Source organism: Grus americana, chromosome 5, assembly GCF_028858705.1.
Source record: "Grus americana isolate bGruAme1 chromosome 5, bGruAme1.mat, whole genome shotgun sequence".
Lineage (NCBI taxonomy): Eukaryota > Metazoa > Chordata > Aves > Gruiformes > Gruidae > Grus > Grus americana.
This window is the reverse complement of record NC_072856.1, coordinates 6,256,604-6,269,463: the sequence shown is the minus strand read 5'-3', so window position 1 is coordinate 6,269,463 and position 12,860 is coordinate 6,256,604. Positions and strand designations below refer to the sequence as shown.

General features: G+C 37.9%; 1 protein-coding gene across 1 annotated transcript in view; it reads right to left on the bottom strand.

Annotated features, from left to right (window-relative positions):
- The window catches only part of LUZP2 (leucine zipper protein 2), a 202,616-nt gene that overhangs the window by 40,031 nt on the left and 149,725 nt on the right, over nucleotides 1–12,860 (bottom strand). Inside the window, exons 8-9 of the mRNA XM_054828713.1 lie at nucleotides 7,437–7,511; nucleotides 3,705–3,869 (exon numbers count right to left, since the gene is read on the bottom strand). Of these exons, the coding sequence (XP_054684688.1) occupies nucleotides 3,705–3,869; nucleotides 7,437–7,511 (240 nt within the window). The remainder of the gene's footprint in view (nucleotides 1–3,704; nucleotides 3,870–7,436; nucleotides 7,512–12,860) is intronic.

The following is a 12,860-nucleotide window of genomic DNA, read 5'->3' as shown; positions in this document are numbered from 1 at the left end:
AGGGAACTCGTTTGGGGAATACATAAAACAATGTTTTTGCATTAAGCAAAACCACTATAGAACAAACTAGTCACTATTATTCTGGTAGCTGTGTCACTGTATTCCCCATCATTTGTGTACTCAACCTCGCTACTGGAAATAGCCTTTTCTTCTCGTTCACTCCTGATTGCGGTTTGCCGTTAATTTTCCACAGGGTTACTACAGCTCATCATGTTGCATTCGAAGCACGGGTATCTTTACACTGCACAGCCAAAGAGAGTTAAATGATAACTTTTTTTTTTTTTTAAGGTATATTAACCTTTTTCAGAAAGAGGAACTGAAAAAATATAGAGTAAGAATGCATTCCAGCTATTAACTCCATATATATTCACGGAGTTGTTTGTTATGCCAAGATGCAGTAAGCGGGGAAAATGCCTCCGTAGGAAGGCAGTACCACCACTCCGATTCACGGATTATACCAACCCACGTTTCCCACAGCAGGGAGCCTAGGAAATGTTACAGGTTCCATCCATTAACAATACTTTATAAGTACCCAGGCCCTTAGGCCGTCACCTGGAGATCAAAAAGGAAAAGTGGAGTTTCCATCCTCCTCCTCTCTCTTCATTTTTCTCTTTCCTCGTGACCTCTGTAATGGGAAGCAGGCAAGGAAATTGCCACAAGGCAGATCCGACAACTCTAACCTAGTTTGGAAGCATTTTCCACCGGCAGATCAAAGAATGGTTATTGCTGTGACATTACAGTGCAAAAGAAACTATATAATAAAAATAATTGTTAACAATCCAGAAAGTTACAGACCTCCTAGTTCCGGATTAACGACCAGTCTGCTGGATATGCTTGCTTTTAGTCATTAGTGTCATTGAACTTGTATGCACAGAGCCTCAAATCCATTTGTAGAAGTCAATGCTTTCGCCACTGGTATCGGTGTTACGACAAGTCCATGACAGGTAAAACGGGTTTGAAAATGGGTCTCAAATATTAGTGCCAATTCAAATGGTAAATTCTGTACTTTACGTTCTTGTATATTGTAAATATTAACTCATTTAAGACGTGCCACAAAACACACCTCAGACTGATACTGCTTTTGGTGACTTTAAGGGAACTCGGTCTGTGATTTAAATGTAAGAATTTCCCGTGACTACCCACTCTTCCAAATCACGGAGCTATCCAGAACGACAACTTTTTTGCACTAATTCAGGCACTTCTATGCACTGTTCTATGTTTCTTTATATCACGATCTCTAGAAAAAACAAAATACCTCACTAGGAAATCAATTTTTAAAATGAACCTTCACAAGATATTTGGCAATTTGCTTTCCTAATTATCCTTTCTACACCATGTTCTTGTGTTAAATATCATCTCTAACAAGCACTCAGGTATTATAGCTACCAATTATGAATACAAATACACAACCTACTTATTTCCTTTTTTTTTTTTTTTAAGCAGGAAGCACCCTAATCCCAGGGATAATTGTCCCCAAGTGATACATACGGTATCATACAGCATATGATGTGCCCTTCAATGGATATAAAATAATTCTGACAGTTTTAGAAAGCAATTTTTAGGCTGGATGAGAATATCTTTGAAATAAGATATTTACCAGACAAATCATCATTTCTTCCCTGAGGTGAAACTGCTGCTCATCAGACATGACAAGATGCATAAGTGCTGCTCATCTGAAGTTCCCATTTTTACATACACAAACATATTTAAGTGATCACACACATTTATATTCACCTAAAAATACTAGACTTCTACATCAAAATGTTTCTGCAAATCTAATTTAAAAAAAAAAAAAAGCTATGTATCTCTAGTTAGAGTTAGTTGGTTTGTAAGAGGAAGGAAAAGCCAAGGAAAAGATACATAAGAATGGATGTCATCATGAAAAAAAGCCTTCTATAATACAGCTCAAGCACAGAGGGTATAATTCTGGACTGACTATGATTCTTTGACAACCTATTTCACAGTAGCAGATTTCAGTGGGTTTATAATCACAGATAATGCACAGTTTTATAATAAGGAGGTGTCAATGTGTGGAAGAAGAGGATTGCAGACCATTATTTCCTCAGACATTTTCATGGCATATGCCAAGTGCAGAGAAATGTGAGTGATGTCGATTAAAGAGGCAGTATAACTTATTCCAGCACTTTTGGATACAGAGGACAAAATACTGGTTCTCAAAAGGCTGGAGCACGGAAATACCGATACATTTTACAAACAGGAACATTAAACACAAAATCTATATGATCACGGAAAAAAGAAAGAAAAGTATTCTGTGTTTCAGTTAAATAAAAAAAAAAAATATCTAATTCTCATCTCTACACTTTATGCCCGTTTCCTTCATTGCAGTAATACCTGTAAAACCGAGGAGACCTCAAATGCTTCAAAGGCTCTCTACCAATCTGAAATACAGGGCCTTATCCCTCACTACATCTAAGCTTGCATGACAGAGGCACAAACACTTCCAGCCTGAAGAGAAGGACGGTAAGAACAAGACAGACAGTTCTACAGCCATATTAAGTAGGAAAAACGTGCTCCTGAGATCCCAGAGTGAAGCTCAATCTTCATGACTTAAAAAAAGAAGAGTCCACTCTCCTGCAGAACACACAACTAGCGATCTTAGTCTTAATGAGCACTAATAGCTCCATGTGCTGCTATTAATTCAGTGCTTTGGTTCCAGAGGTAATAATTTTGGGGAAGAAGGTTTCTTCCTATAAAACAGCTATTGAGGAACCGACAATCGTTATTCTAAGAGTAGCAACGTGAGATCCAATTTTATAACTACATTCTGTTTTCTGAAATTATATTTCAATTTTAATTACATAGAGAAAGATTGCTTATTTTTGGATTCAGCCTCTGTACTGAGTAAAAACAGCTGCCGTATAAAAATTACAAATTAGCTATGAGTTAGCAATTCCTACTTATATTTCAGGAAAGAGTTTTGGAATATAAGGAGAACATTAAAGTGTTCTTCAGTCATTTTTCTGTAAAATTTCCTTTTTAATTGAAATCACAGATTTCTTCTAAGTCTATTGAATCAGTTGAATACATGAGCAAAATGTAACACTGGAGATTAAAATTATCAGGACAGTTGTTAATCACTGTAAATCTCAACTGTATTAAAATGCTTCCATCTATTGAATCAAAACATTTTTCATCAATTTTTTTTTTTCTCATGCTTTCTCCTAAACTGCCCTTCCCATCTTGCATGACTGGAATATCACCTACGGCCTATTATCAATTCCGTAAATCCCTTCTGGCAAATTTTGATTTGGGTGTCCCGAACTATTTTATGGTTTTTTATCAGTCTTTTTCACTAAAAACACCCATGATAAGCAAAACCTGTCTTACTGTTTTGTAATATATTACCACAAACTCACTATCAGTGCCCGACAGGTAAATAATCCTATAAATTAGCATCCTCGCTTATTTTAGATGCAAATGCATCTTCCTCGTAGATTTGTTATGCAGACATGGTCCATTTAGCAAGTGATAGACAGAATTTTGCTCCCCAACAAAAAGAGTAGCTGCTTCCCAACTTAAAAAAAAAAAAAGTTTATCGACATCAGAAACAGACTTAGAATTATCTTCAAAATTCATCCTAATCTTTTAATGAATTCAAAACCCTCCTTAGTTCCAGTTGGATGCTCTTACAGGACGAACTTTCACAGACGTAAAAAAAAAATAAAACGAGAGAGAAACCATACCTTGGTGCTCGTCACTTGAAATGGAATTTTTGAGCCCTTTGTAACTGAGGATGTCAGCTTCTCAGCTGGTTTTGAAGGGATTAGATTCGTAGCAGGAGGCTGATTGTGCAGAACAGAAGACAGGCAAAGCTGCACGGTCTCCTTCAGAGCTTTCAGCTGTGACTCCTGCGGAAAATAAGAAATCATCAGCTGTCTAAGATGCGTTATTATGAACAGAATTGCTTGCTTTCTCTCTCTGCATTAAACCCAGTATTTATAAGCAGCTGCTGCTTTTTCTTATTAACGGAAGAAATTAAGGCTGTTTAAAGCAGTTTTTTAAGTATGATTAGGTTACTGTGCGTTACGCACCAAACTGCCTAGAAAGTTATTGCACTCTTCCCTTTCCCCCATGCAGTTTTATCCACATTACTGCAAATAATTATTAAATATTATTTTATCTGAAAAGAACCAAAAATATAATCTACCAAATATCATACAGCGTCCAAACTTTTCCATGTAATAGTTACAGAAAAGTAAATGTTCGCAAATATTGCAAAGACACAGAACGCGCCTATGAATACAGGCTACATCAGCGCATTTCAACCTTCAAATATTTTTTTGAGGATACATAAATCAAGGTATACCGTGGCAAAAGTTGATGGAAAATACATGTATGAGTAACATTACACCCTATATACCACGTATGTGAAATATTACATATACAATATAAAAATATTTTAGTTATACAAATCCTAAGCAATGGCATTTGGCATCCACCACCTTGTTTTAGTTTATTTGCTAAACAGGTATTTTTTAGAACCTGAGAAATATTCCATGTTTTACATTAGATAAGCTTCCCCTGAACTGGAACCAGGGAATGTATCTCATAACCGCGAAAATCTGAACGTTCCTTTAAAAATAAACAAGCCAACCCAGTTAGTAGGGTACATTTCAATGGTAGGATCAAAGACAGCCATAAAAAGATTATTAATGCACAGAACGATAAGGAAAAATCAAAGCAAGAGGAGCTAGAATAGAGTTTGGTTGGTTTGCAAACAGACAAAACTGAATGTCTTTCCCTTCAGATGTGTGCAGTGAGGAGGAATGCTAGGTTACCATCAAAGAGGACAGCACTTGGTATGAATTACTTATTAACACGTATGAACCCCGAGTCAGGCTGATATGTCTCTGACCTAATGGCAACGTAAAAGGGAAAGGATTACTTTATCCATCTGACTCAGGGGTCTTTTAATTTCTAATTGACAACAGAAGATCTTAGCGTACATCTTGTCGTGTAATATGTCTTTTCCCCTACCTTTTCAAGTGACTGCACAGAGAACATAAATCACCATTTGACATAGTCAAAATAAGTTCAGACACCAAACTGGCAAAGGTAGCAGACTGCCTAATTTTGCTTGAAGATATGGACTCGGCTATCATAGCACTATATGACCCTAATGCTCCCTGAAAATCACACTGATCTGAAACCGTGCTCCTCCCATCTGGAAATCCCGCTGGATAATTTCTCATCCTCTCATCTCCCACCCCTGCCATCCAGTGCTTGTTCTGCCTTGGCTACAGCCAGCCATTTTGCCATTCCAAAGGTAAAAGCAGAATAGATCATTTTGTTTTCATCCTGTGGGTCGCAAAAGTCAATTTTGACTTTTGTGATAGGAGACGTATAAATGGGCAGCACAAGAGTACAACTTACGGAAGCACTATTGGAACCAGGGATGTCGTTTGACAAAGTTCTCGATAACCTTGCGTAGATGCGATTGTGGTCAAAATAGGCTGTTGGCTGGTCAAAATACTGCCAACATATGATGCATGCCTTCAGATTTCCCAGATCTGTTTATACTCTTGTCATGTGGTTGGATTCAATATAGAATAATTTAGATTGCGGTAATGCAAAATTTGTCAGTCTTCCAAGGGTCCGTCACTGGAACTAGAAAAGTGCTGTAGTGTAAATAGACTTGAGAGACACTAAGCCCACTGTCAGCACAAAATAATATTTAATAGAAAAGTCTGATACCCTCCCAAAAGAAAAATACAAATTAATGCCTATTTATAGGCACAGCTCGAGATTCACTCACTCAAATATTCATTTCAAATACAGCTCATGTTCCAAAAATGCACATTGCTCTGCACATTGCTTCCATTCCTATAGCTGAAACTATGTATGCTAACACTGTCAAAACAGTTAAGGCCAAGTCTTTACAGAAGACATGGATGGACCATTGGCCGTCTCTAGCTCTTTCCAGTTCATAGTTCACATAGAAAAGCTCTTAACAAGGGGGAAAAGGTACCTACAACTTAAACGGTCTTACCCCGCAGTTAGAACTAGTCAAACATGGGTATTTCTAGTCTCATAAAACCGTCCCACAATTCTCACTGGCATGAACTTGGGTTTTTTTCCTTTATTTGCACTGCTTTTTTTTTTTTTTTTTAGCTCCTGCTTGCCATTTCCACTGCACTTTCACAGCATGTAAGCAATGACGCCATCCAATGACTCTCTCGATGATTTGCAAGATGATGACACTGGGCTTCTGGTAAGCCTGGAGAACCATAACTGAGCCCTAAATTAAAATTCTATAATATTTAATAGGAAAGAAACAGAGGGTCAGAGGAGTCAGTTGGGTGTGCTGCAAATCCCCTTTTAATTTGCAGACAGAATCCCTTAATAGCCTTCTCATTAAAAGTTCCTGATGTCAAACCTTCTTTGCTTTCTCCTTCACAACTGTCTGCATGATAATGAATAACTGCATTGAGAAGATATTTACGGCAAGCATTGCTCTCTTGCCATTGCCACAGACGGTATATTGGCACTAACGAGAGACCACGTCTGTGAGTGTTATACGTGCAAAAGAGAAACATACTTAATTTTTAAATTAATACGTGGAGCAGTTCAGTGTGCTAACAAGAAACACATGACAGATCACCAGATGATGCGCACACAGGTTTGAATAATGCTCCTGTGAGCATTGCTTACGTAGATGACATTTTGCAATGCTGGATGCAAATCCTCACTCGAGAGGATGATTTCTGTGATTGCAATATCATAGATTAAAGAAAAAAGCTTTTAGTGCAAGAGGCATACTTTTTTATAGATGTCTAATGGAACCTGAAAATACGAGAAAACTAAACCAAAAAAGTATTTTTTGATAGCGTATTGATGTTTTTTTCCTTTCTGATTCACTGCTTCCCCATTGCATGAGATTTTCTTCCCAGCTGCCCTAAATGTGGAAGAAAGTTCCCCTGTGGCACAGCTGACAGGAGTGAACGTGTCCTGCTTCGTCCCCTTCCTGGGATTCCCCACAGCCTCCCGGGCGTGAGCGGGCACCTCTGCCCACAGGAGAGTGAACTCTGTCACATCTGTCCCGCCTAACGAGAGACTGACCCATTGCTGTACTGCAGCCTGCTCGGAACTACAACTAAACCTCAGACCAAAACGTATCGTTACAGGCACGTTCTCGTTAATGTACTTTTGCACATAAAGAACCGTAGCATTTGGCTTTCTGTGGAGTTTTGAGACGTTTCTTTCTAATTTGATTGCCGTCTTAAATAACTTTGCAGCTGTACTTAACTTCATGCATCGTGATTTGTGCCACTGATTTCAGTAGCATTACTCCCAGGTACATGCAATTAAGTATGCATCTAAATCATTGCGAGACTTCCATTTGTTTTTGTCAAATTACACTGGAACATTCCGAGCTGATAGAGATAAACACGCTTACATTACGTTACGCTTCTTACTTTGTCAAGGGCTGCCTTTTCCAATTCATCTTTTGCAACTGCTAGTTTTTGCTCCAGATCTGTTAGCTGTTGTGCCTGTGGGAATAAAGAAGAAAAAGCTGATGCAATCTACAATGCGGTTTTTCCCCTGTAATTTTTCTATGCAGTGCCCGTGAGAGAGGAAAGAATATAAATTTTACAAGTAATATATATGAATTGGGTCAGAAAAGTAATATATATGAATTGGGTCAGAATTGCTTGCAAAAAGACCAGGCCTCAAGGGATACTTTTTTCCCTGAGAACAAGTGTATTTTTATGTGAGAACTGGGCTCAAATCCACTCCATTTACGTGAATGCAAGTTTACTCTAATTTCAATGTCAGCAGCAAAAGTAATTCCATAAAGTATTTAGAATTATGCCATAATATCCTTCTGGAAAATGCAAAGTATTCAAACAGTTTTTATTATTTTGTTCATTTATCTGACTTCCGTTTGTAATCTGAAACACTGTATTGTAGTTTTACACACTGAGACGCTAACATTAACATAACTTGGCATACACAGAAATTAGAAAACCCCCGAACGTTCATGCATGTAGACACCTTATCAAATGCTACTAGCTGCTGGTATACAAGGAGTTAACTCCAGATTTGTTTCCCCATCTCCTTCCCTGGAAATATGAAAGGAAAATTCACAATAATAGCAAGGTATGAAACCATAGAGAAAGCATTTGGGGAGATTTGTGTTTGAAGTCAGGGCCAGGCAAGCAGCCTGCACCCCGTGTGGATGGACCGTTGGCTTTTTATATGATGTAACATTATTTTCCTGCATAGTCCTTCAGGAGGAGATCGGGCTTTTTACAACGTAGATGCAACGTATTGAGCGCAGTGGCTCAGGAGATGCTTTTAAATCCTCGGTAGATAAAGACAATAAATTTCTCTCCTCTTTCCTAGGAGCTAGATACACCTCAAACAGACTGCTCGCTTTAGGGAAATACATTATCTGCAAAAACTTTCCATTTGAGGGAAGCAGGAGCTCCCAGATTCCTGCAGTTCTCTGCCCCGTCATCAATAGCACATTACTATGCAAGCAAAAGGAATAAGGCACAGTTGTATTTTACTGTTGTATTTGCAAAAACTGCCCACTAGTTGTTTTCCCTGTTTATGAAGGGAACCGTAGAGAAAGACACTGGACTAACCAGTTATCCTTTCTCTCTGAAATTCTGATTTGGTAATGCACATTTGGTGCATACAAAATAATTGGATCAAGTTCTCATTTCTCAGTTAAAGAGCAACACATTTTCATTTTGACCCAACATCTGCAAGCACCCCATGCTCACCAGGTTTCTGAAGTTCATCCCCAGCCAGATCCTATTTTCTTGCCAGACTTTTCAAGACCACGTGCACTCTGCTGACCGTAGCATAGCTTAATGTATAGCCATACAACCTAAATGCTGCTTAGCATAAACCCCACAAAACATGGTTAACTTGGTCTCTGCGTGGGGGCAATGACAGCGCTTCCAGCACATATCATAGCTGATGTGCATCAGCTTAGAGAAGCCTGTAGTCCTCATCAGATACTTCAAGTGACATTTATTAGCATTAGGCATAAAACAACTATTAGGATTAGGCAACAGGCTGATAAAATGACAAAAGCCTGGCGTTTCCAGTTCCCTGCTCATGTAAAGAACTACTTAGTAGCATTTTAAAACAGGATTAGGCATTTATCTGCAGATTTATCAGAGCAGCCACAGTTTCATTAGTCAAAATCATGCATGACTAGGCAATCCTGCTTAAAGCAGAAGACAACTGTTTGCTCAGATGCAGGGAAGTCTCTTGTGAATGCAGTCCCCAATTTCCACACCTGATACCAGTCGCTGTCACACACACAACACAGATCAGAGCGCTGGTTTGGCTCCCCAGTCTGGCAACAGAGCATCCAATCCAATACAGACAGAATACTTCCATTTCATTAGAATTCACAAAATTTAACTGCACTTATCATTGCCTTATTAGAGCAAAAACTAACAAATATATAAGAATTTTTCTAGAGTGCAGCAACATTTGCATTTATTACTAAATACAGTACATAGTACCACTTACAATAGACATGGACCCAGTCAATGTTTGAAAGACTGATCATTAAGCTTGGCTCTATCTGATGCAGAGACAGTTCTCATTAGATACTAGAACTAGACCAAGTAATTACTCATATCATTAACATTTTAATTATTGCTACTTATTAAACTATTTTTACAGTACTGTTATACAAATTAATACATTTTCAATTAATGAGAACTAAGATTTGAAAAACCGTATACATAAAAAAATCATTTGAATTGCCATTACAAAGGAAATGACCCAAAATAAGGTTTGCATGACAAACGAAAGGCCAGGGTGGCCTCTCTGATGGCGTGCATTGCTAAAGGATTAGAATCACACGGATGGTGACGGATTGCCGCATGGCGTGAGCCAGACAACTAGGAAACTTCTCCATTCAGCACCATCTGCTTTACAGTTTAAATCAGTGGAACAGCAGAGCTGAAGTTATGAATTTCAGGATGCCTGGTTTTCTTCAACACGTGCATTATGTAGCATCTGAAAATCCGGGTAGTTGATAGGAAGCAGGTAACGGTGGTCACAAGTGACTGCTGCTTTCCTTGCAGGGGAATGGCTGGTGCTATGTAACATCTTGTGCTCAAAGTGCAGCCATATCAAAAATCAAGTTGGAGGAAAAGTGTTTAATTTTGTTAATTGCTGCCTACCATTAGAAAGAATTCATTAATCTAACACATTGTCCTGACACTGCTCACATCAAGTAAAACGTTCTGCCATCTATGGTGAAAAGGTATTTGTCCAGAGGACAGGCTCACGCATATTCATAAAGTCTTTCTGAATGTATCATGTATTGAATCTTATTCTTATTTTTGGTAATGTCGTATTTTGATGGACTTTTTCTGTAACTTTCACAGATTACTGAGCCAATAGGCCAGTGATAGCAATCCAACTGACATCAAGTGGGAATAAAATCCTGGCATTAAAAATGCATTTTTGATGAACCATTCGAGAGTAGTGACCCAAAACTGCAGAACAATCAATTTTTTTTCCTGATTTTATTTTTTTTTCTCTCTCAAGGCTGAATTCATATTGTAATAGTTTCACTACCCTTTTAATTTAGAAGTTTTTTTAGGGAGCCTAATTCAATTGATGTGGCTTGGATAGTGAATAAAGAAAAAGGACAGCACACCAGTAGAACTACATAAGCCCCATTCTGATAAGGAGGAAAGTGCCTTTAAAAAGCATAGCCTGGAAAAACATAAAAATATTAAGTTTCTCTTCAGCATTCTTGTAGAATCAGGTCTTACAGAGAAAACAGTGAGATAAATCATTTTTTCATCCTCGGAAAGACTGCACTGAGCAATTACTGTCAGTGAACTACACTTTTCTAACTCACTTAAACGAATGTACTTACCTTTACTCATTGTGAATTACATTGCACAAAATGCCCACATTTAAATTGTTCCCGGCATAAATATAAAAAGCAAAAAGAAAAGACTAGTCTGATTTCAAATAGATAGAAAGAAATCTAAATTGACATAGGATTGGGGTTTTTTTAATGAGTAATTCAGACCAGACAGAATTTCTGAATATAAACGAAAAAAGAAAAAAAAAAAAAAAAAAAAAAAAAGGAGGAAATGCCTACATGCCTTTAGGATGATGACTTGTTCAAGAATTTATAAATATCATATCAATACAGTCTAGGTAGTTGGGATGTTCATGTTCCTCAAAGTCACACAAAAGCAACAAAACGGGGATGAGAGAGAAGGTTTGCAATCTGAAAAACAGTGGCCAGAAGCTTTTCAGTTCTCATGCTTCTTTAGTCATGTTAGGAGAAAAACATTCACTAGTGGTCTTTTGTGTACCTTTGGAGAAGTTACAACTTTTGCTTGTTCTAAAAGATTAATCCTTTCAATGATCTTTCTTGCAAGAAACCAACCCACAGAAATACAATGAATAAATTACTGTTGGATTATGTATTGTTGATAACAACGTGGTACTTTACAAATAAGCTCCAAATACGGCTCCTTTAAATGTTCTTGTTGGTATTTTACCCTGAAATGGTAGATCTGAACCTTCTCCCAAACCTGACTAGTCCATAGGCTTTTCCAGAGACATCTCCTCCTCCAAGTCCTCCCGTTTCTTCTCAGGAGTCAGACAAAACCTAAAGCTTCTCACCCGGGAGGTGAATTACTAAGACTTTTCCTGAAGGTACAGGTCAGCAAAACCAGGCCGTGATCCTATTTCTGTGTACAATTTAACAAACCCAGTAACACAACGACTCGTTGGAAAAAAAAAAATCCTATTTCCTTCTGAAAAATCCCAGAAACAGGACCCTTTAGTACGATCAAACCCTGCATATGCTGCCTGGAGTCAGAAGGAGGACAGAGGGAGTGGTGCCCACCTTAACATTTCAGTCTTATTTGATCCCAGATCTATTCCAGGTTAATAGCGGGATACGAATTCCACCCCCAGAACAAGCAAGGGTTATGGTCCAGGTCAGGCGGGTGACGGGGCTGCCCGGCTGTACAGCTATTACAAACACTGCACGCTTGTTAGCACAGCCAAAAAATGGTTTTTAAAAAGCTTTCTAGCATTTCTTTCCCAGAAACTTTGTACAGCATGTCAATGTGGAATATGAAGTATATAGCGATGGCTTTTGCTGCTGCTGCTGGTGGCGGTGGGTTTTTTGTTTTATTTGTGGTTTGGGTTTTTTTTTTTTTTTTTAACTTGTAACTGCATAAAATACTCAGGGGAAAAAAAGGAAACCAAACCACTTCCATTCCCTTTCTTTTCCTTACACAAATATTTTCAAAGGGTTGGGGTTTTTTGTTTTGTTTTTCCAGAAAAGGCTAGGTTATGGCTTCACATTAGAAGGATTACTCACACGTGCAGAGATAAACTTAGTCCTGACTGCATTTTCTTCACTTCAACACATAATAAATTGGGATTGTATCTGGTTTTTACAAAACTTTTAAGGATGTATTGCTGTTTATTGAGGACAAAAGAATCACACATTCTGCTTAACTAGAAAACATGATTGACTAAGTGATGTTTAATCACACGTTAAATAGATTGGATATTCCGAACTCCATTTTTCCCTGTATAGGCCTTAAATAAATGCGTATGAAGAAAGATAAAATATTTACTGTACAAATTTTTATTTTTTAATTGATTATATTTTCTAACTAGGACAACTGTTTAATTGAAAACCACTTCACTAGAAATTAGAATAAATTATCTGGTAAACACAATTCTACTGTGCTTATCCTGCAAGCATTATTTGTAGCTTAGAAAAAGACTTATGCTTCTAAATTGTACTGTTTACTGTAGCACAAGGTGTTAAATGTAACCGAGAAGAACAGGTTTTGGCAGCTATTCCATTTAAT